The following is a 25109-nucleotide window of genomic DNA, read 5'->3' as shown; positions in this document are numbered from 1 at the left end:
TTCACCACTCCTATTCAGCAAAGTACTGGAAGTCCTGGCCAGAGCAATCAGGCAAGAGAAAGAAATAAAAGGCATCCACATCAGAAAAGAAGACGTCAAAGTGTCTCTCTTTGCTGATAATATGATCTTATAACTAGAAAAGCCTAAAGACTCTACCAAAAAACTCTTAGATCTGATAAATAAATTCAGTAAAGCTTCACGTACAAAATCAACATACAAAAATCAGTAGCATTTCTATACACCAATAATGAACTTGCTGAGAAAGAAATCAAGAAGGCAATCCCATTTACAATAGCTATAAAAAATAGAATATCTAAGAATAAATTTAACCAAGGAGGTTGTATTAGTCTATTTGTGTAGCTACACCTGTGGCTGGGTAAGCTATAAAGAAAAGATGTTTATTTGGCTCCTGGTTCTACAGGCTGTACAAGAAGCACAGCACCAATATCTGCTACTGGAGAGGGCTTCCTGGCTGCTTCCACTCATGGCAGGAGAATGGGAGCTGTTATATGTGGAGATCATATGGTGAGAGAGAGGAAACAAGAGGGAGGGAAAGAAAGCACCAGGCTCTTTTTAACAAGCAGCTCACGTGGGAACTAATAAAGTGAGAAATATCCACCCAGGAAGGACATTAATTTATTCATGAGGGATCTGCTCCAATGACCTAAACACCTCCCATTAGGCCCCATCTCCAACATGGGAAATAAATTTCAACATGAGGTTTGGTGAGTCAAATATCCAAACTATAGCAGAGGTAAAGGATCTCTACAAGGAAAATTACAAAACACTGATGAAAGAAATTAAAAAGAACACAAACAAATGGAAAGACATCTCATGCTCATGGATCAGAAGAATTTATATTGTTAAAATAACCATACTGCCCAAAATACCAACATCATTTTTCACAGAAATAGACAATCGTAAAATTCATATAGAACCAAAAAAGAGCCCAAATAGCAATACTGAGCAAAAAGAACGAAGCTGGAGGCATCACACTACCTGACTTTAAAATATACTACAAGGCTATAGTAACCAAAACGGATGGTATTGGTATAAAAACAGACACAGAGACCAATAGAATAGAATAGAGAACCCGCAAATAAATCCACATATTTGTAACCAACTGATTTTCGACCAAGCCTCCAAAAACACATGTTGGGAAAATGACAGCCCACTCAATAAATGGTATTCAGAAAATTGGATTGCCATATGCAGAGAATGAAACTGGACTGCTATCTTTTAGCATATATAAAAATCAACTCAAGAGGGATTAAAGACTTAAATGTAGGACCCAAAACTATAAAACTGCTAGAAGAAAACATAGGAAAAACACTTCAGGACATTAGTCTAGGCAAGGGCTAAAACCTCAAAAGCACAGGAATAAAAAAAGATAGACAAATGGAACTATATTAAACTAAAAAGCTTCTGCACAGCAAAGGAAACAATCAGCAGAGGGAAGAGACAACCTCTTGAATGGGAGAAAATATTTGCCAATTCTTCATCAAACAAAGGACAAATATCCAGAATATACAAGAAACGCAAACAACTCAACAGTGAACAAATAGATAATTCCATTGAAAAGTGAGCAAAGGATATGAATATTTTTTAAAAGAAGACATACAAATGGCCAAGAAGCATATGAAAAAAAAGATGCTCAACATCACTAGTCATCAGAGAAATGCAAATCAAAACCACGAGATCTCTTACCCCAGTTAGAATGGCTATTACTAAAAAGACAAAAAAAAAAAAAAAAATGCTGGCAATGATGTGGAAATAGGAAACTCTTACACACTATTGGTGGGAATATAAATTAGTATATCCATTGTGGAACAAAGTTTGGAGATTAAAAAAAAAAATCTAAAAATAGAACTATAGTATGATCCGGCCATCCCACTACTAAGTATTTATCGGAAGGAAAATAAATCAGTATATCAAAGGGTAGGTACATGTGCATGGTTATTGCAGCACTATTCACAATAGCAAAGATATGGAATCAACCTAAGTGTACATCAATGGACGAATGAGTAAAGGAAATATAGTATATACACATAATGGAATACTATTTGGCCATAAGAAATGAAATCCTGTCATTTGCAGCAATACAGATGGAATGAGAGATCATTATGTTAAGTGAAATAAGCCAGGCACCAAAAGACAAATACTACATGTCCTCACTCATATGTAGGAGCTAAAACATAGTTGATGTCATGGGAGTAGAAAGTAGAATGATAGACACTAGAGGCTGGGAAGGGAGAGGGGGATGAAAAGAGGTTGGTTAATGGGTACAAACCTAGACTTAGATAGAAGGCATAAGTTCCAATATTCAAGAGCAGAGTAGGGCCAGGCATGGTGGCTCATGCCTGTAATCCCAGCACTTTGGGAGGCTGAGGCGGGAGGATCACGAGGTCAAGAGATAGAGACCATCCTGGCCAACGTGGTGAAACCCCATCTCTACTAAAAATACAAAAGTTAGCTGGGCATGGTGGCGCATGCCTGTAGTCCTAGCTACTCAGGAAGCTGAGGCAGGAGAATCCCTTGAATCTGGGCGGCAGAAGCTGCAGTGAGCTGAGATCGCGTCACTGCACTCCAGCCTGGCGACAGAGTGAGACTCCATCTAAAGAAAAAAAAAAAAAAACAGAGTAGGGTGACTATAGTTACAAACCATGTATTGCAGTATTTCAAAATAATTAGAAGCAAAAACCTGAAATGCACCCAACACAGAGAAATGGTAAATACTAAAGGTGATGGGTACCCTGACTTGATCATTACATATTCTATGCATGTAACAAAATATGACATGTACCCCATAAGTATATAAAATATTATGTATCCATTTTTTAAACCTACCATCAAAAAACAAACAAACAAAAAAGAATCAGCTTCCCCTGAAATTAAGAGCCAAGGATACTTCAACAAGCTTGGATACAGAGCTACAGAAACACAGCATCTTTATCAGATCCAAGCCCTGGCCTTCCTCTGCCCTCTCTGGTGCTTTTTCATCCAACATTTGGCTTTCTTCTGTGTGCAAGGCACCATTCATTTGCTTCTGTGGCTGCTCATGTATATGTCCTGACATAGGAGTCAGACTCATTTTGCACCATCTACCACGAGGGTGCAACCTTCCTTTTAGCACAGCTATGTCAGTCCCTGCCACTCAGACACCCAGCCCCTGCTCTGTGCTGCTAGGCACTGTGGTTTCCAGCTACCCTTGCAGCTAAAGCTAAATGATGCCCTGGACTGCAAAGCTTCCCATAGTCCTTCCAGCATCATAAGAAAAATCCATTTGAGAGCAGTGAGCATTGATAATAGCTTTAATAAATACAGTGTTGGCTCAATCTGCTCTATTTTCAATTAAGATTTTAGCTCTCACACAGCAGGATTTTAATAGGAGTCCTAAGCCTGGGAGTAGGTCATTGAGAATTTATAACACTTTTTTTAATGAACCAAATAGCAAGACTTTTGCCACCATCCCAGGTTGCTTTTGGATTTAAGTCTTCTTCTGTCTCCCACTGCTCCAAAACATAGTTGAGGACAATTATTTTCCCCTCATGAAACTATATTACTCCTTCTCCTCTAGTAATTACCACCTCAGTTTCTTATTCCCTTACAAAGCTTTTTAATAGGACTAGTAATCCAAGGGAGAAACTAATTAGTAGAGGGAATTTTTCCTTGTAATACGCTATGGTCAAAAACATGCAAATTCTCACTAGGATCCCAAGAAATGAAACACATATCCCAAGAAGACTCAACACAGGAAAGGGGAGATGTGATCTCTCTGCCAATACTTCATGTTTCCCTCAACAGTATATCCATTGTGGAACAAAGTTTGAAGATTAAAAAAAAAAAAAAACTAAAAATAGAACTATAGTATGATCCGGCCATCCCACTACTAAGTATTCATCTGAAGGAAAATAAATCAGTATATCAAAGGGTAGGTACATGTGCATGGTTATTGCAGCCCTAATCACAATAGCAAAGATATGGAATCAACCTAAGTGTACATCAATGGACGAATGAGTAAAGAAATTACAGTATATATACATAATGGAACACTATTTGGCCATAAGAAATGAAATCCTGTCATTTGCAGCCACACGGATGGAATGAGAGATCATTATGTTAAGTGAAATAAGCCAGGCACATGGAGATTTTAAAAAAAAAATCAAAAACTAAAAATAGTATTTTTTAGTGTTAGATGACTTATGCAGGTCTTCGCAGCAGGCTGCAGATAACATCACATCCCTATAAACCAGCTCCGTCATGCAGACGTGATTTAGGAATTTATGCCCCAGAACAACGGGAGGTTGATTGATTTGGACTTCATATTGTAGGTAAATGAAGGCGCCAGCCTTAGAGACTCTGACCTCCTTGTTGTGGGACAGAGGGACTATCCTGCTTACTACACCTTGCAAGGTATTAGCTTCCTGGCTTGAAGTTTGTATTCCAAGATGTGTCCCATTAAAGAGATGGGCAGGAGATGACAGGACTCAAACAGGCCTTCAGAGCCATGAAATGGTGGAGATAGAAGAGGTCACAGGGGTTATCAAGAAAAACAGTGAGTTAAACAGACACATGAATAGAAGAATGGTGAATGAAATAGGACAGGTATGTATGCACCAATGCAGTAAATTCCCAATGTCAAGGTTTGTGATATGCCACATGCTAGTGCCTTTTTTCAATCTTTCCACTCATTCAACAGATATTGTGTGCTTAATGGGTACCAGGTTCCCACCAGTACTAAGCACTAGGGAAATAGTGGTGAACTATTTTTTTATTTTTTATTTTTTTTGAGACAGGGTCTCTCTCTGTCGCCCAAGCTAGAGTGCAGTGGTGCAATCATGGCTCATGGCAGTCTCGACCTCCCAGGCTCAAGTGATCCTCCCGCATCAACCTCCCAAGTAGCTGGAACTACAGGTGTGCATCACCATGTCTGGCTAATTTTTAAATTTTTCTTGTAGAGACAGCATCTCTCTATGTTGCCCTGGCTGGTCTCAAACTCCTGGACTCAAGTGATTCTCCTGCCTTGGCCTCCCAAAGCGCTGGGTTTATAGGTATGAGCCACCATGTTTATCCAACATTTCTCTTTTTTTTCTTTGAGACAGGGTCTCGGTCTGTTGCACAGGTTGAAGTGCAGTGGCATGGTCATGGCTCACTGCAGCCTTGACTTCCTAGGCTCTAGCGTTCTTCCAACCTCAGCCCCCCAAGTAGCTGGGACTATAGGCACATGCCACCACGCCCAGCTAATTTTTGTATTTTTGTAGAGAAACGGTTTTGCCATGTTGCCTAGGCTAGTTTCAAACTCCTAGATTCAAGTGATCCTCCTGCCTTGACCTCCCAGAGTGCGGGGATTACAAGCGTGAGCCACTGCGCCTGACTGACATTTCTTCACATCGCTTAGAGTCTAGAGTTTACAGTTTAGTTAATAAACAAAATTACAACTGCTACCCATAAAAAAGAAAAAAAAAAACACACGTCAAATGGTTGGAGAAGGGAAGAGTTTAATACATTTATTGATATTCCGAACAACTGAGAATTATCATAGATACAATAAAAGGGTTCTCAATTTATCAATAAGTAGACTTACCTTAAGTACTTTACTTATATATACATGAGCAAACCAAAATAACAATCCTATTTATTCAGAAAATGTTTATTGAGGACCAGCTATATGCTAGTCACAAAGTGACTGACAGAAGTCCTGTCCTGGGCAGGGCGCGGTGGTTCACGCCTGTAATCCCAGCACTTTGGGAGGCCGAGGCGGGTGCATCACTTGAGGTCAGGAGTTCAAGACCAGCCTCGCCAATATGGTGAAACCCTGTCTCTACTAAAAATGCAAAAATTACCCAGGCATGGTGGCACATGCCTGTAGTCCCAGCTACTTAGGAGGCTGGGGCAGGAGAATGGCATGAACCCAGGAGGCAGAGGTTGCAGTGAGCTGAGATCGTACTATGGCACTCCAGCCTAGGCAACAGAGTGAGACTGTGTCTCAAAAAAAAAAAAAAAATCCTGTCCTTAATGAGCTCATAATCTAAATAAAAAGATGAAAAAAAAACTAACAAAGAGCTTCAATATGGGTGACAAAGTCTTTAACGAAGGATGGAAAAATTTTGAGAGAATGGGGTGGGGCAGGTTATCACCTTATTAGGGGTGGGAGGAGGGCAGTACTTGGGACTTGGAGCTGAGCCTTGAAGGGTGAGTGAGGTGATTCCAGGCAGGAAGGAGTTGAGGAGTCCTTTTCAGATGGAGGGAACAGCATGTACATTCCTAACTGAAAATAGTGCCTGCTGGGTGGGCAGGGAGTACATCTGGGCAGCAGCCAAAGAGAAGCCTAGAAAGGGAGACAGAAGCCACACCCTGAAGGATTCCGTCTGCCCTGACAGTGTGGCTGGACTTGATCTTGTGGGCAATGGAAGGCCACCGCTGTGTCTTGACCAACAACATGATTAGATCTGCATGTTGGAAACGTGGTTCTGGCTGACGTAACATGTACTTCCTCCTCACCTGGAGGAAATGGCCCAGGTGAGCAACGTTGGTGGGGTGGCAGAAGGAGAAGCATCTTCATTTTGTCTTTCAACGTTGATTCCAATGAAAGAAACATATTTAAAAAGAGTTTATCCATCATGACTCAGTCTGATCTCTTCATAAACACCAAATCCTACAATCATATTACAAGAGGAATAAAATTGCTTGACCTAGTAATTTCTTGTTTTGAGACAGCGTCTTGCTCTGTTGCCCAGGCTGGAGCACAGTGGCTCACTGCAGCCTCAACCTCCTGGGATCAAGCAATTCTCCCACCTCAGCCTCCTGTGTAGCTGGGACTACAGGCACACAAGCCACCATACCTAGCTAACGTTTTAATTTTTTTTGTAGAGACAAGGTCTCACTATTTTTCTGAGGCTGGTTTTGAACTCCTGTGCTCAAGTAATCTGCCCACCTTGGCCTCCCAAAGTGCAGGATTACAAGTGTGAGCCACAGCCCCTGGCTGATCTAGTGATTTCATTAAGGAATTCCCAAGAAAACAATCTAGATGAGAGAAAATAATTTTTCTCAAAGATGTTTTTAACTATGCTACTTAAAATAGCCAACAAATGAAAATAATCCAAACATCTAAAAATAAAGGATGGTCAAGCCAAACGTCATCTATCAACGTGACTAAATACTACATAAACATTAAAGTAACTACAGCCATGGATGGGAATGTGTATGGGAGCAAACGCAGACTCCAAAACATGATATGCACAACAGCTACAAGCTTAAGTACCTACCATGTGCCAAGCCCAATCTAGGTTCTGGGGACACCGAAATACACCAGACAAGGTCCCTGTCTTCTGAACTCACAGTCCACTAGGAAAGCTGGACTCACACAATTGTAACAAGAACAAAGCATGGCACAAAGAGAGCCCAGAGGAGGAGTTGCCCAACTTAGAGCCAACACACAAACACAACACAAATGTGAATGTTCAAGTCTGCAGCAGAATCACTCATCAGTTACAAACTTTGATGACCCTAAACACATACTTGTTAATTCTGTTGGCCAGGTGTGGTGACTCACACTATAATCCCAGCACTTTTGGAGGCTGAGGCAGGCAGATCACCTGAGGTCAGGAGTTCAAGGCCAGCCTGGCCAACATGGTGAAACCACGTCTCTACTCAAAATAAAAAAAAATCAGCCAGTCATGGTGGCACATGCCCAGCTACTCAGGAGGCTGAGACACAAGAGTCGCTTGAACCTGGGAGGCAGAGGTTGCAGTGATCCGAGATCGTGCCACTGCACTCCAGCCTGGGCAACAGAGTGAGATTCTGTCTCAAAAAAACAAAAATTATTAGATTATCCTGGACATGTAAAACTTAAGATGAGGAATACTCAAATCCCCAAGAATATTGCATGGAGCTTTTTAAGAGTCCTTGGATGCTAGTTTGAGAAACAAAGATCTAATAGCAGGAAGGTACCTGTATTAGTCCATTTTCACACTGCTATAAAGATACTACCTGAGACTGGGTAATTTATAAACAAAAGAGGTTTCATTGACTCAGTTCTGCATGTCTGGGGAGGCCTCAGGAATCTCAGAATCGTGGTGGAAGGCAAAGACGAAACAAGGCACGTCTTACATGGCAGCAGGAGAGAGGTGGGGAACTGCCAAACACTTTTAAACCATCCATTCTTCTGAGAACTCACTGTCACAAGAACATCATGGGGAAAGCCACTGGGGATTACAATTTGAGATGAGATTTTTGTGGGGACACAACACCAAACCAAATTAGCTCCAGTGGACAGGAATGAAGGCCCAATAGCATCTGGCTCCTGATTAGGGTCAAGGAGGGAGGAAGAGTCAGAGATGATGTCAAAGTTTGAAGCCTCTGCATCTGGAAAAATGGCAACAGGGCTCCCTGAAATAAGAAACCTAAAAGAAAAGATCAGGTTTGAGAGTAAGAATAAGTTCCATTTTTCATATATTGAGTTTAAGAAACATTAAAGAGTAGGAAAGTGGTGGTATTCAGGAATTTGCTGAAAATTATCTCTGGAGACTTGGAGACACAGGGTAGAGACCCAGCACCCAAAGTCATCTTCCAGGCCGGGCGTGGTAGCTCATGCCTGCAATCCCAGCACTTTGGGAGGCAAGGCGGGAGGATCACTTGAGGTCAGGAGTTCAAGACCAGCCTGGCCAACATGGTAAAACCCCGTCTCTACTAAAAATACAAAAATATTAGCCATGTGTGGTCGTGTGTACCTGTAGTCCCAGCTATTTGGGAGGCTGAGGCTAGAGAACTGCTTGAACCCGAGAAGTGGAGGCTGCAACGAGCAGAGATCATGCCACTGCACTCCAGTCTGGGTGACAGAGCGAGACTCCATTTCAAAAAAAAAACAAAGTCATCTTCCAGAGATAGCTGAAGCTTGAAATGGATACTGCACAACAGGTACGAACACATCCAAGTGCATTATTATATGTACAAGATACTGCCCTGTTAGTCCCTCACATATTTGCTAGGCATCTACTTACTTTCAAAGGATTGTCTCCATAAAATTAATAAAAACAGTGACATAGTATAAAGGATCAGAGTGAATACATTGATCTCATATTTTTTCCATGGGAAAAATTCTCTACTTTTATAATGAATACAGTTTGAAACATGATTTGATTTTTTTAAAGGATTAATATTAGAGTTGATTTTTTCTACAGTGATTTATTTCATGATCATCTTCCTTCTAGCCTGTGAACTTCCGAGATAAGGACTGTGGAACTATGCCTTATTTAGATTGCTAACAAGGTACCACAAATACTTAATATTTGTGGTAGGAGTTTTGCAAACAGAAGAATACTTTGTTGTGGCTCTCAAACATCAGGAAGTTGCAGAGTACTATATGAGAGCATTTGTGTGTATGTACATACTACTGAATTCTACTGTGGTAAACAATCTGGGCTTCCAGTGTGGAGGTGGATGCTTTCATTCATTTGAAATCTACAATTACTCACATGTAAATTAGCAGCAATGCAGAAAATGTGAGAAATTCAGAATTAGTTTATCTTTTTAGAACTACTGAGATTCTTTTTGTGTTTGTGATCTATATGTGCCAACACTACAATTGTGTTATTTCCAGAAATAACTCAAAAAGACATTTTCAATGATGAGTTTTGAGTAGCAAAACTGGAAAGGATATTGTCAATCTGTTGTACGTTTATGATGTGCACAATCTTTCACAAATATGCTTCAATGCACAGAAGAAGGTGAAAACAACGCCACAGATCTCGGGGCTGCAGAGGGAGAACTGAAGGGGGAAAAAACACAATTTGAGTTCATTCACCGGGTTGGACAATGAAACACCAGCTCTCACTCTACTTCTACTTGCTGAAACAGATGTCCCCAAGAAGATAAAGGGAAGACACTTTATCCCAGAATACCCTTCCTGAACCTCTTTCTTCCTATACCTTTATTGTTCATGAAGACAAATGGTATGAAATTTTAGTGAAAAAGTCCAAGCTAGGGTTGAGGAAAGTATTTGGTTTACTTAAATCCATTGCTGAGATTTATGGAACATATCAGAGCTTCCCAAAGCCTAAAAAATTTAGACTTCTAGGTCCTATCATAGAAATTCTGATTCTGCAAGTCTGGGATGAGCCTGGCAATTTGTATTTCCTGAAAGCCCCACTCACTCCCACAACTGATTCTAATAACCAGCCCAGTTTGTGAATCATGAGCGAGAGACTACACTCCGACTTGGCAAACATCAACTTGGCAAACATCAACTGTCTCACTTGATCCTGACAAGTCAAGTGCATGTCAATCATCTCTATTTCGCAGATGTGAAAAATAAGTCACAAGCCTGTATGTGTCAGTTTGGATGTCATAGTGCAATGCTGCCTCCATTACACCATTATTTGAGCACCAAATTTCTAAGCACAGGTGAACTCTAATCTGATCTTGGGTCTCATCTCAGACTATTCATGCAACCAACCAACTAATAACTGTGGTGTGCCTGAACAGTTCTTGCACCTGTCCATAGTTCAGAGAGACCTCTGCATCCCAAATAACCACCATTCACTATATAAGCACTAAAAAATCCATTCAAATAGAACCTCAATAAATTTGTAGTAGAGCACACAGCTTGTAATACTCAACTAATCTCATTTTATAACCAGTAATGAGAAATTATCTGAAAATGAATAAAGAAAACAAATAGATCTTTCTAAACCCACTTCTGTAAAGGAAACAATATCCTTGCCCTCACTACTTCTGTAACATTCTGCTGAATGCTAATTGCTTTATTTCAATTTTAATGCAGAATTCTACATTTCTGATTAATGTAACTTAACAGGATCCCAGAGAATAGGAATGAGATCCCATGTCATCAAGAAAGGGTGCCATGAGCATCAAGTAGAGGTGTGTGAGGGAGAGAGAGAGAGGAGGCAGCAAGTGATGAAGGCAGAAGACCGAAATGTGCTGGTTTCAGTTGGGTTTCTGGTTTTCTATCCATGTCACTCTGCATAACCTACTGAATATGTAGACAGGCTTTGGCAGAAAAGGATGGCTCACATACTGGAAAACAAATTGCAGGCACACCTGGAACACATTAGAGGAATCTCTAATGCTTTGGGGCAGAGAGTGGCAAATTACAATCCACTGGCCAAATCCAGCCATGACCTGTTTTAGAATGATCCACAAGCTAAGCATGTTTAAATGATTGAAAAAAAATCAGAATAATAGTGTTTTATGACACGTGAAAATGATATGAAATCCAGATTTCAGTGTCCATAAGTAAAGTTTTACTGGAACACAACCACATTCATTCATTTCACATGTTGTCTACGGTTGCTTTCACATTTTAAGGCATAGTTAAGTCATCGCAATAAGAGATCCTATGGCCCACAAAACCTCAGATATTTCCTATCTGCCTCTTCACAGAAAAAGTTTGTCAACTCCCATTTTAGGGCAAAGGAGGGAGTTAGGTTGCTTCCTGAAAACTGACTCTGATCTAGCCTTAGTTTGCTGAATATGAAATAAAATACTGAGCTTAGAATCATCTGAAATACATTTCCTTTGATATTGACCTGTAAAGTATACCATGATCTAGTTATCTCTGCCTGAGTGTCCCAATATTGAATTGAGACTATTCCTGTGGCTTCTTAGCCCAAAAACAGGGGCGGGAAGGCTTCTGCACATTCAACTCCATTATTGGAATGATGAATGCATAAAGAGAGAGGCCCAGCATACTAACCCAGCAGAGCCCTCTGCACAGGCTGCGTTTGAGCCTTCCTTTTAGCAAAGGAAATAGGTAGCTTTACCCTGTCAGCAACTCTCTCAAGCACTGTTGTCATTTTCCCAGCATTGATATTCAAAAATCAGAACCGTGGGCTGGGCACAGTGGCTCACGCCTGTAATCCCAGCACTTTGGGAGGCTGAGGAGGGTGGATCACAAAGTCAGGAGTTCAAGACCAGCCTGACGAACATGGTGAAACCCTGTCTCTACTAAAAATACAAAAATTAGCCAAGTGTGGTGGTACACGCCTGTAATCCCAGCTGCTCAGGAGACTGAGGCAGGGGAATTGCTTGAACCCAGGAAGCAGAGGTTGCAGTGAGCCGAGATCGCACCACTGCACTTCAGCCTAGGTGACAGAGCGAGATTCCATCTAAAAAAAAAAAAAAAGAGAGAGAGAGAGAGAACTGTGGCATGTAAAGCATAATTCAGAGTTGAAAAGCAGGAGCCACTCTCCTCCCTTCCGCTGAAGGCAGGAGGGAAGCCTATCAGAGCCCAGACAGTTCTGGTCTATTAGCAGCAGCCTAATTTTTGCCATCTCTGAAGGCAACACAAATTATAAAGCATTTGCTACTGTTGTACCAGTCAGCTAATTCAATTGTCAGAACATTTCAAACCCCATAATTTGGATGGGAAAGAGAGGGAGCGCCTTGCTCTTATGAATTGCCTGTTGGACTATTCCATGTCACAGCTTGCTTGGAGCTGAGAATAAGAAAATATTCTCTATCAGGAAATTAACGTTTGTAAATACCCTGGAAAGCTAAATAAGAAGCATAATGGTTTAGAATCAAAGTAACCAAAGTGGTTCATTATTAACGTTGCAAGTAAATATTTTAATTTGTGGCTTTACTACACACATTGACTATTGGGTCAACTGTTACAGTATTTTACTCATCTTTCAAACTATACATAATTCAGTCCTCTTTGCCAGTGTTTTACCTAAATCCTCTGTGACCGACACTTTTTAATTTCATACTATAACTAGTCCTTAGATTCCAAGGTAATAAAGGCGCCCTTCTACTCAAAATCTCCATGGGCTTATTTCCCTCTTACAAACTCAAATAAGGTTTAATGAGCCATTACACTCATTTGAATGCCAGCTCTGCCAGGATACTAGCTGGATGTGTGTGGATCCCAAACCTCATTTCCCTGAGCCCCGGTCTCTACCTGAGAAAATGGGATTAATGCCACTACTTCACGTGGTGGTTTTTGACTCAGTAAATTTACTTTAAAAACCATTAAATTGTATATGTAAAACAGATCAGTTTTACAATGTATAAATCATTCCTCAAGAAAGTCGTTAAAATTTTAAATTAAAAAGCTGCTCGAGACCAGCCCGAGTTGCATAGCAAGACCCCATCTCTAAAGAAAAAAAAATGTTAATTGTAGTTAAAAGAAGGCCGGGTGTGGTGGCTCACACCTGTAATCTCAGCCCTTTGAGAAGCTGAGGCAGGAAGATCACTAGAGGCCAGGACTTTGAGACCAACCTGGGCAACAAAACAAGACCGCAACTTGACAAAAAATAAAAATTAATAATGTAATTAAAAGTAAAAATAAAAAGAGGTAGCCATGAACAATAAACTATGAGTAAATAAAGCAAGACAGAACTGCCTGCAGAATAAAGAGTGCATTTGTAAGATACAGGAGAATGTGCTATTTCAGCAGAAAAGACCAGGAGAAGGTAGGAGTAGCCAGATCGTGCTTGAGGAAAAAACATGGGACTTCAAGGAATGTGTTCAGATGTCATGTCCTGTTTAAAATTAAATTCCCCTGACCCCACAACTCCTCTCTCCTGTCTGGAAAAGTTAATCACCGTTTTTTCTAGGCTGTATTTTAGATATGCTTTTGCTAATGCAGTCATCACACTGTATGGGAACTTTTTGTTTAAAAGTCTGATCCTCAGTAAACTAAGTTCTTAGGGCTCAGGGGCCATGTATAACTCAGCCCAAGAATGTTAGATAAAAGAATGAATAAATGTTGCTTACTGCAACAAGGAAAAAGATGGTTTTCAAGAGTCAGTGGAATATACATATGTATATGCAAAATGTGTGTATGTATTAGCACAATGCCTTGCACATAGCAATCGTTGTTTTTTTATTATTACTAATAAAACATGCCAAGAACTGCACTACAGTTCAAGTCAATTTTGAAGCAAGTCTAGTCTAACAACAACAACAACATGTTCGAATGCATGGAAAATAAGTAGACCTCATTTTAGATGATGCCCTGCCCTATTACTAAGGTATAAAGGCCTGGATATGGGCTAGACTTCAAAAGCCTCACAGAACCGTCTACAATTTGAGCTCGGAATCCCCCACATCACTGTGAGCAGCGTTCTACCCTCACCAAACCCTGTGCTTGCAGGCGTGTTGCCATTTGAGTAGCAGGTGATGGGCTTTCTGAGGATTCGTTCTTCAAGATTTCGGTCTGAATAACAGAGGAACTGGATAAATTCCTGAACATACAACCTACCAAGTTTGAACCAAAAAGAAACAGAAAACCTGAGCAGACCAATAATGATTAACAAAACTGAATCAGTAATAAAAAATCTCCCAGGCCGGGCGCAGTGGCTTACGCCTGTAATCCCAGCACTTTGGGAGGCTGAGGTGGGCGGATCACGAGGTCAGAAGATCGAGACCACCCTGGCTAACACAGTGAAACCCTGTCTCTATTAAAAACACAAAAAATTAGCCGGGCATGGTGGTGAGCGCCTGTAGTCCCAGCTACTTGGGAGGCTGAGGCAGGAGAATGGCATGAACCCGGGAGGCAGAGCTTAAAGTGAGCCCGAAATCGCGCCACTGCGCCTGGGCGACAGAGAGAGACTATCTCAAAAATAAATAAATAAATAAATAACTCCCAAAAAAGAGAAGCCCAGGACCAGATGACTGTCTTGTGAAATTCTGCAAGAGTTATAAAGAAGAGCAACACTAATTCTTCTCAAAGTATTCCAAAAAATTAAAGAGGAGAAAACTCTTCCTAATTCATTCTATGAGGCCAGCATCATCCTGATACCACAACCAGACAAGGACACACCAAAAAAAAAAAAAAAATAGAACTACAGGCCGGGTGTGGTGGCTCATGCCTGTAATCCCAGCACTTTGGGAGGCCAAGACAGGTGGATCACCTGAGGTCAGGAATTCGAGACCAGCCTGGCCAACATGGTGAAACCCCATCTCTACTAAAAATACAAAAAATTAGCCGGGCATGGTGGCGGGCACCTGCAATCCCAGCTACTCAGGAGACTGAGGCAGGAGAATTGCTTGAATCCAGGAGGCAGGGGTTGGAGTGAGCACAGATCGTGCCATCGCACTCCAGCCTGGGCAACAAGAGCAAAACTCTGTCTCAAAAAAATAAATAAATAAATAAATAAATAAATAAAACTACAGGCCATTATCACTGATGAATATAAATACAAAAATTTCTCAACAAAATACTAGCAAGCTGAATCCAACAACACATCAAAGGGATTTATCTCGGGGATGCAAGGATGGTTCAATATACACGAATCAATAAATACATCAATAGAATAAAGGACAAAAACCATGATTATCTCAATAGATACAGAAAAAGCATTTCATAAAATTCAACCTCTCTTTATGACAAAAACTCTCAAGAAATTAGGCACAGAAGGCACATACCCTCAGCATAATAAAAGCCATAGATGACAAGCCCTCAGCTACAATCATACTGGAAGGCTTTTGTTAATCCCTCAGACTAGATTGGGAACACCCACTACAGTCCCCCAGTAATTGATCCTTCCTTTGCAACCCTATTTGCCACAATTCATGGTATTGCTCTCTGAGCAGTCTCTTCTCAGAGCCTGCAAAGTCTGCAAGATCAGAGCCATGCAGAGCTTGCTTACCCACAATGGATTCCTAGCACATAGGAGGAAGTCAATGTTAAAATATGTGTTTGATGAGTGTTACCACATTACATTTAGTCTACATGCCAACACCTATGAAACAGCTTCAGTTCTTTCCTTCAGCTTGAAGATATGTACAATTCTAAACTCAGAAAGTTATACATCATCTGCAATATTCTTATTTTATTCTCCTGATGCTTTGGTGAATGCTGTCTCTACCACCAGAGCAGTTGATCAAAAGCAGCAAGAGGTGGCAAGACTTGAAACTAACCAGCTTGATTTTCAAAGCTTTATTTTTTTAAGCCCCATGTATTTTTCCACAGTGTCTCACCTCAGTTACAAGGGAGGCACGATGCCCGAAATCTTGTCAGAATTAAAATGATTAAAGTAGAAAGGCTTTTGGCAAAAGAATTGAAAGTTCCTATTTTGTGTGTAAGGTGGGATTTTCAGCCTAAATCACAGCTGGGTGTACTCAGCCACTGCCAGGGACAGAGGCTGTGTGTGAGTTTACCAGCAGTTTATTTAGAGCAGAAGCTCTCAATTTTAAACTCCCAACCTTCCATCCCATCTTTTTTTTTTTTTTCCATAAATATAAGAGCACAGATTCTGGCGCCAGAATGCCTCATTTAAAATCCCTGCTACATCATTTATTGGCCATGGTATGTTGGGAAAATTACTTAGCATTCAGCATCTAGCTTCCTCACTTGAAAATGGGAATAAAACAGTACCTATTTCATAGGTTTGTTGTGAGGATTAGATGAGTTAATTACATGAAAGGTGCTTAGAGTAAGGGCTGAGTAAATGCTAGCTATCCTTATTACTAAACATAGCTAGGGGCATAGGAATACGTGTGGAGGAGAAGGGATGTGAAACAGAACAGAGAAGACAGCAAAAGTAATCTGCTGTGTAATGATGAGAATGAAGTACTTTCCACAGATTACCACAGACCTCAGGAAAACTTTTCAGTGCAGGTTAACCCGTCCAAGCCACATAGCCAGTAAACAGCTGTGCTGGACTTGAACCCAAACAGTTTGTCTCCAGAGATCCCATCCTGAACCACCAAGAAACACTGACTCCCATCACCACACCTTCCCCTTTAGGGAAAGGAATTCCTGGGTTGCGAAGTGAAGCAAAAGGATGTGAAGAATGAAAAGAAAGAATGGACAAACAAAAGAAGGCCGTACTCATCTGTTTTTTTCCATTTATAAGAGGTTTCCCTTTATCATCCCTTCACAGTCATAAAAGAGCCCGCTGTCTCTGTGGACACTTGGCTTTGATTTCAGTAGGCCAAGTTGAAATCAAAATCACTATGAAAGAATTCAAAAGACTGACAGATCCTTTTCAACCCAGCAAGATCCAAATGTGAAATAGAAATGACGGACATGAAGTACAAAGGGTAGGCAGGAGAACAGTGGATGGGGTCATTAGGGACACAGGAATCTCACCTATGTCTAGGGTGGCAAGACTAGCAGGGGTGCTCTAGAGTCAGAAAGACAAAGGATTCAAATCCTAGTTTGGCTCTGTACTATCAGAAAAATGACTTAACCAATCCAAGGATCATTTTTTTCATCTGTAAAATGGGGATAAGAACATCTGCCTCTCCATGGATAAACCACTTTGATACAGTTCTAGGAAGAAACTGGGAGACAGGCACTCACACTGGTAGATGTGTAAACTGGTTCAGTTTCTATGGACGCAGTCTGGTAATACTGCTCTTTTTTCAAACTTAACAAACTTATGTACCACTTAAAAAGTGCCAGGCACTACACTAGGCACTTTACAAATAGTATTTGACTCTTGAGGCACATTGTAAAAATGGTGGCAGGGATTCCCTTCACTGTATCCCTGCATCTCTGACCTTGGAGAGTCCCCTCCCACACAGATTCTGAGCTTGACTCTTGCTTTGGTCAATGGAACAGCAGCAAATGCGACACAAGCAGAGGCTTGAAAAGTGCTTGAGCTCTGCCCTCCTGTGCTACTCTATGGAACTCTGAGACCACCATGTGAAGAAGCCTGAGCTAGGCTACTGAAGCATGAGAGATTGCATGCTGTCCCAAATGAGTCCCCGATGACCAACACATCTGTCAAGCACCAGACATGGGAGTGAGGCCATCCTAGACTGTCCGGCCTTCAGCAGATCTACAAGCTAACCACAGAAGCAGAACCAGAAGAGTCACTCAACCAACCCACAGATTTGAGAGCCAAGTAAAACGGTTATTTTTTTAAGCCATGATGATTTGGAGTGATTTGTTGTACAACACAAACTGATAGAATCCTCGTAACAATCCTATTAGGTAGCTACCATTATTATCCCTATTTTGCAAACAAAGCAACTGAGGCAAAGAGGGGTTCAGTGACTTTCACGACATGTAAATGGCAGAGCCAAGACTCAACTCCAAGCAATCTGTCTACAGGTCTGTGCTCCTAACTCCTACACTATGTTGCTTTACCTACTAAAAATACAAGTATTCACATCACTTGACCCAGAAATTCCACTGCAATTTATCATGCAAATATGCTTGCACACATGCAAAATCATGAATATATAAGATTATTCACTGCAACATTGTTGATAACAGCAAAATACCAGAAAAAAAATTCTAGTGCAGGCATACCTCGGTTTAGTGTACTTCCCGTTATTGAACTTCACAGATACTGTCTCTTTTACTAATTGAAGGCTTGTGGCAACCCTGTGACCAGCAAGTCTATCTGCACCATTTTCCAACAGTATACGCTCATTTCATGTCTTTGGGACACATTTTAGTAATTCTCCCAATATTTCAACCTTTTTTATTATTACTGTATCTGTTAAGGTGATTTGTGACCACTGGTCTTTAATGATACTGTTGTGATTGTTTCAGGGCACCACGAACCGTACCCACATAAAATGGTAAACTTACTGTATAAATGTTGAGCATATCCTGACAGCTCTACCCACCAACTCTTCCTCTCTCCCTCTTTCCTTGGGCTTCTCTATTCCGAGACACAACGATATTGAAATCAGGCCAATTAATAACCTTACGACGGCCTCTGAGTATTAAAGTAAATGGAAGAGTTGTCCACCTCTCACTTTAAATCAAAAGCTAGAAATGATTAAGCTTAGTGAGGAAGGCATACTGACAGCTGAGATAGGCCAAAAGCCAGGCTTGTTGCACTGACTGGTCAGCCAAGTAGTAAATGCAAAGGAAAAGTTCTTGAAGGAAATTAAAAGTGCTACTCCAGTGAACACATGAATAATAAGAAAGTAAAACAGCCTCATCGCTGAAGGGGAGAAAGTTTTAGCAGTCTGGATAGAAGATCAAACCAGTCATAATTCCCTAAGCCAAAACCTAATCCAGGGCAAGGTGCTAACTCTCTTTAATTCTATGAAGGCTGAAAGAGGAGAGGAAGCTGCAGAATAAAAGTTTGAAGCTGGCATAGGTTGGTTCATGAGATTTAAGGAACAAAGCTGTCTCTGTAACATAAAAGTGCAGGGTGAGGCAGCAAGTACTGATGGAGAAGCTATAGCAAGTTATCCGGAAGATGTAGCTAAGATCAATCATGAAGATGACTACACTGAATAACAGATTTTCAGTGTAGACCAAACAGCCTTATATTGGAAGAAGATGTCAACCAGGACTTACATAGCTAGAGATGAGAAGTCAGTGCCTGGCTTCATAGCTTCAAAAGACAGGTTGACTCTCCTGTTAGGGACTAATATAGCTGGTGACGTTGAGTTGAAGCCAATGCTCATTTACCATTCTGAAAATCCTTGGGCTCTTAAGAATTATGTTAAATCGACTTTGCCTGTGTTCTATAAACAGAGCCACAAAGCCTGGATGATAGCACATCTGTTTACATCATGGCTTACTGAATATTTTAAGCCCACTGTTGAGACCTACTGCTCAGAAAAAAAAAATAAAAAGATTCTTTCAAAGTATTAATGCACATTGACAATGCACTTAGTCACCCAATATCTCTGACGGAAATATCCAAGGAGATTGATGTCGTTTTTGTGCCTGCTAATACAACATCCATTCTTCAGGCCATGGGTCAAGAAGCAATTTCAACTTTCAAGTCTTATGACGTAAGAATACATTTTGTAATGTTATGGCTGCCATAGTGATTCCACTGATGGCAAAATAAATTGAAAACCTTCTGGAATGGATTCACCATTTTTACATGCCATTAACAACATTCTTAATATGAACATTTACGATATCAACATTAACAGGAGTCTGGAAGATGGGTCCAACTCTTATGAATGACTTTGAGAGGTTCAAGACTTCAGTGGAGGAAGGAACTGCACTGGAAACAGCAAGAGAACCAGAATTAGAAGTGGAGTCTGAAGATGTGACTGAATTGCTGCAATCTCATACAATTTGAATGGATGAGGCTTCTTATGAATGAGTAAAGAAGTGGTTTCTTGAGATGAAACCACTCCTGGTGAAGATGCTGTGACATTGTTGAAATAACAACAAAGAATTAGAATAATGTTAGTTGATAACACAGGCAGGATTTGAGAGCATTGACTCCAATTTTCAAAGAAGTTCTACTATAGGGAAAATGCTATCAAACAACATCACATGCTACAGAGAAATCTTTCATGAAAGAAAGAGTCAATCAATGCAGCAAATTTCATTGTTGTTTTATTTTAAGAAATTGCCACAGTCACCCCAACCTTCAGCAACCACCCCGCTCTAGTCAGTCAGCAGCCTTCAACACTGAGGCATGACCCTCCAACAGCAAAAAGATTATGACTCACTGAAAGCTCAGACGATTGTTGGCATTTTTTAGCAATAAAGTATTTTTATTTAAAATATATACAGTGTGCTCTTTTAAACAATGCAATTGTATATTAATAGACTATAGTGTAGTGTGAACATAACTTTTATATGCACTATGAAACTAAAAAATTGTTTGATTCACTTTATTTAGATATTCATTTTATTGGGATGGTCTGGAATCAAACCTGCAACATCTTCGAATTATGCCTGTATATTGACATAAAGGTTTCCCATTTACAGCTATAAAGAGAACTTGGGGCTGGGCGCAGAGGACCCACACCTGTAATCCCAGCACTTGGGGAGGCCAATATGGGAGGATTCCTTGAGCCAAGGAGAGTTCAAGACCAATCTGGGCAACAGAGTGAGACCCCATCTCTACAAATAAAAAAAATTAGCTGGGTGTGATGGTGCATGCCTGGAGTACCAGCTACTCTGGAGGCAGAGGTGGGAGGATCACTTGAGCACAGAAGGTTAAGGCTGCAGTGAGGTAGGATTGCGCCACTGCACTGCAGCCTGGGAAACAGAGCAAGACTCTGTCTCAAAAAAAAAAAAAAAAAACATATAGATACATACACACACATATATAAATAAAGAGACCTTCATAAATCTATAAATACCAATCTTCTTGTATGAGAGAAAAAAGTGTGGTGAAGAAGAGTGTACTTATATGCTACCATTTGTGCTTTTAAAAACAAAAAGTATGAATATATCACTGCTGATATGTGCATAGATTATTTCTAGAGGGATAGAAGAGATGAGTTAACATCAATTGCTTCTAGGAAGGGGAACTAGCTGTCTGGACAACAGAATAGGAAGGCTCATTTTCGTTGTAAGCTTTTGATATCTTTTAAATTTTATACGATGTAAATGTATCACCTATTAATTTTTAACTTAAAAGGTTGTTATGAAAATGAAGGAAGACAGTAGATGCCTGGTTCAAAGAAAATAATCAATAAATAGTAGCTACCAGCCTGGACAACATAATGAGATCTCGTCTTTACAGAAAATTTAAAAATGAGGCAGGAGGATCGCTTGAGCCCAGAAGGTGGAGGCTGCAGTGAGCTGTGAGGGTGCCACCGCACTGCCACCTGGGTGAGAGAGCGAAACCCTGCCTCAAAAAAAAAAAAAAAAGAAAAGTAGCTACCATTATAATTATTCTCCCACCACTGCTTTCTAACTTTTTCTAACACAAATAATTTTTTAAAGCAACCAATCCTCTGTAACTCCTGGCTTGCATGGAAAGAGCTCATTTTGGATTCAAAAATAATGAAGGAAACATGAAGGAGCTATGTGAAGAGGTGAAAGAAGACCCAACCATGGGGTTCTCTGGTGTTCAAAGTCCTGGGCAGCACAGTACACACCACATCAGCCTTTTGTCGGAGCCCATATGGGCTACTACAATCAAATCCCATAGACTAGATGACTTTAAACGACAAAAATGCGTTTCTCACAGCTCTGGAGACTGGAAAGTCCAAGATCACGGCCCCAGCAGATTCAGTGTCTGGTGAGGGCCCAAGTTCTGGTTCGGAGATGGTGTCTCCTCACATCATGGAAGGGGCAAGGTAGCTCTCTGAGGCCTCCTTTATAAGCTTCTGCCCTTGTAACCTGATCACCTCCCAAAGACCCACCTTTTTTTTTTTCTCTCTTTTTTTGAGACGGAGTCTCACTCTGTTGCCCAGACAGGAGTGCAGTGGAGCGATCTTGGCTCACTGCAAGCTCCGCCTCCCAGGTTCATGCCATTCTCCTGCCTCAGGCTCCCGAGTAGCTGGGACTACAGGCGCCTGCCACCACGCCCAGCTAATTTTTTTGTATTTTTAGTAGAAACGGGGTTTCACCGTGTTAGCCAGGATGGTCTCAATCTCCTGACCTCGTGATCCGCCTGCCTCAGCCTCCCAGAGTGCTGGGATTACAGGCGTGAGCCAGAGACCCATCCCTTAACACCATCACCTTGAGGGTTAGGATTTCAACATATTAACTGCGGGGACCACATTCAGACCACAGCCTCTCTCTTCAGAGGAACCCAAATACTGGGCATCTTCTGTGCTCCTGCTCTGTACATTCCCTACGCACCTTCTCTTTCACTCAAGGACACCAAATGAAAGTAATTACTTTTGATTCTAATAGTCTCTGCACACTCTCTATCTGCAGCTACTGATCTGCAACAGTTGAAGGGTTGCCACATGCATCTGCCAAACTGCCAAATTATATGCTTCTCCAGAACCAGACAGGGTCTGGGGCAGAAACAAAAAGTTTGTAGGCAACAGTGTAATGTCAAGAGCCAGGGCTTTGGAGTCCAGCAAACCTGGGCACAAATCCTGCTCTATTTTCTTCACAGCACTCATCACTATCTGAAATGACGAATTCGTACATTTGTTTACTACTTTATTATCTGATTTCTCAGTTTGAATGTGGCCTCCAAGAAAACAAGGCTTTTGTATGTCATGTTCCTCACAGTATTCCTAGAGCTCAGAACAGCGCCTGCACATAGTAGGTGCTTAATACACATATCTTATGGAGGTGGGGGCTGGGGATTTAAAATGCAGATTGCCAAGCTCCAGTTTGAGAGATTCTGACTCATTAGGTTTGAAACAGAGCCTAGGAATCTGCATTTGCAACAAGCATCCATCTTTTCCATCCTAAGGCAGGTAGCAGACAGATCACATGTTAAGATACTCTGGTCAATGCCCTCCATCTCCAAATCGTGATTCTCCTTCTAACACGCACGACTACGGACCCCATTCAGGCTCTTTTCTTTAATTACCCTGGGGCACTGAGGGTAAAAGGAGGTTGCTGGCCCCTGAATTTGGAGTTCAAACAAGTAACCTCATCACGGCCAGTTTCCATTTCTGCTGCATGCGAAAGTAGCTGGCCAGCCTGGCTGGAATCCTGTTCTCCGCAGAAACACCTGAGCAGGTCTGGACTAGCTCCAAAAGTATAAGCCAGGTGAATTTCCGTGTCAGCTCACTGAAAACTTTCCAGGGGCAGCTGGGGCCAATTCACACTTGCTGTATACTCCCTCCAAAGACACCCCACTCAACACGCACACACAGAACACTTAATTCTGGTACCACCAGCAAAAAGAGGCCCGAGTTCCCTTGGAAGCGACCCAGCCGCTGACAGGCAGAAATCTCTGAAAGGGCCACTCAGGTGACCAAAGCAATAGGCGCCTACGTACCTTACAAGTCAACCCCAAGTTCCAACCTAGAGAAATGCATGGACTCTGGTGGCAGAGTCTTACTCCGTTTTTGTTTTCTTGGTTTTTTTGTTCTGTTTTGTTTTGGTTTTCTTCCATTTCTTCTCAGCCTTGCCTTTTCAGAAAACACCCCTCCATCCCTTCCTTGGCGCCTCAACTGTCCTCAGGGTAGCCTTAGGAGGTCTGGGACAATGTGGAGGGTACCTAATGGGATTTCCTTAAGTTTCCTCTACTGCTTTTCCACACTATTAAATGCCGAGATCTTGTATTTGATTAAAGCACCTTCCATTTCCAAAGTTAAAATACAAAACGGCACACCGGGTCTGATAACTTACAAAATCGCCAGCACCTTCGTGTTAATTAACTTCCCCAGACAAGTAAGATCAAGCTGCACTAGGGCCTGCGCTCTCTCCGGGGCTGACAGTAAGCAGCACCAGTCCCCCAAGCTGTCCCTGGAGGTGGAAGAGCCCCTGCAGCTGAGCCTGTTTGTCCTTCGTTTTTCCACAGGCGCCTTGGCTGGAGGGTGGGGGTGAGCGCGCGGCCCCCGACACCTGCCGGGAAAGCAGCAGCCGCAGACCCCCAGGGCGCCCCAGGCCAGGAGCTGCGCGCCGTCGGCGGGTGGTGCCTGGGGGAGCCTCGCGCCTTCCAATCGCCAGAGTGCCGGCATCCTTCCTCTCCCCAACCCCAGCCCCGGCCTCGACCTGTCGCCCACCTGGCCCGGACCTGGGGCTGGCTCCTTCTCTGGGGTGTGCGCCGAGGGAGCCCCACCGACGCCCAGCAGAGCTGCCCGGGCTTCCAAGGAAGGACCCGGGCGCTGGGCCGAAGGCAGCCGGGCGGGCATGAGGGGCGCCGGAGAAGTGGCTCGCCCGCAGGCGGGGGGCGGAGCCCCGGGGCAGCCCACCTCGCAGGCGCCGGCCCAGGGCTCCGACGTGCGTGCGCAACCTCGAAGAGTGCAGGCCGGGGGTCCCGCGGAGCCCCTTCCCCTCCCCAGTCCCCTACGGGCGTCCCCGCTCCCCGCCGACGTCCGGCCCCGCCGCGCCCTCACCCTTCCCGCCGCGAGGGCCCCGCCGCACGCTCCTGCCCCCGCGCCCCGGGGCAACGGCTCACTCACCCTCCGCATGGTGTCTGGGCCGTCCGGGCTGGACTCCGCGACTTGAGCGCGAGAAGGGCTGGGCGGGCGGTGACGCTCGGCCGACCGGGAGCTCCGCGCTGCCCCCGCCTGCACACGCCTGCGCCGCGGCCTCAGAGTCGACGGGGGCGGGGCGGGGGCGCGCTGGCCGCGGGGTCCCCTGGGCTCTACCCGGGCTGCGGCGGCGGCGCGGAGCCGGCCAGGGCGCGCTGAGCTAGCGGATCCCCTGGGCCCCGGGGCCCTTCTGCCCCAGTCGCGTCGTCCCCGCCTCCTCGGGCCGCTTCGCCCCTCTACTCTTCCTCAAGTTCCCGCCCCACCGAGAGCGGAGCGGGTCTCCGATGCCTGTCCCGCAACCCCCAGAACTCAACTGGAGAAGCTTAGGGGTGAACGGTGGGCCCACCCTGCGG

General features: G+C 42.8%; 1 protein-coding gene across 1 annotated transcript in view; it reads right to left on the bottom strand.

Moving 5' to 3' along the window:
* LOC105483690 (transmembrane and coiled-coil domain family 3) overlaps positions 1 to 24798 on the bottom strand; it is a 308537-nt gene extending 283739 nt beyond the window's left edge. Inside the window, exon 1 of the mRNA XM_071071299.1 lies at positions 24685 to 24798. Coding sequence (XP_070927400.1) covers positions 24685 to 24693 — 9 coding nt within the window. The 5' untranslated portion in view covers positions 24694 to 24798. The remainder of the gene's footprint in view (positions 1 to 24684) is intronic.
* Positions 24799 to 25109: the final 311 nt, after the last annotated feature.

Source organism: Macaca nemestrina, chromosome 10 (genome assembly GCF_043159975.1).
Source record: "Macaca nemestrina isolate mMacNem1 chromosome 10, mMacNem.hap1, whole genome shotgun sequence".
NCBI lineage: Eukaryota > Metazoa > Chordata > Mammalia > Primates > Cercopithecidae > Macaca > Macaca nemestrina.
This window is presented reverse-complemented; position numbering and strand designations above follow the sequence as displayed.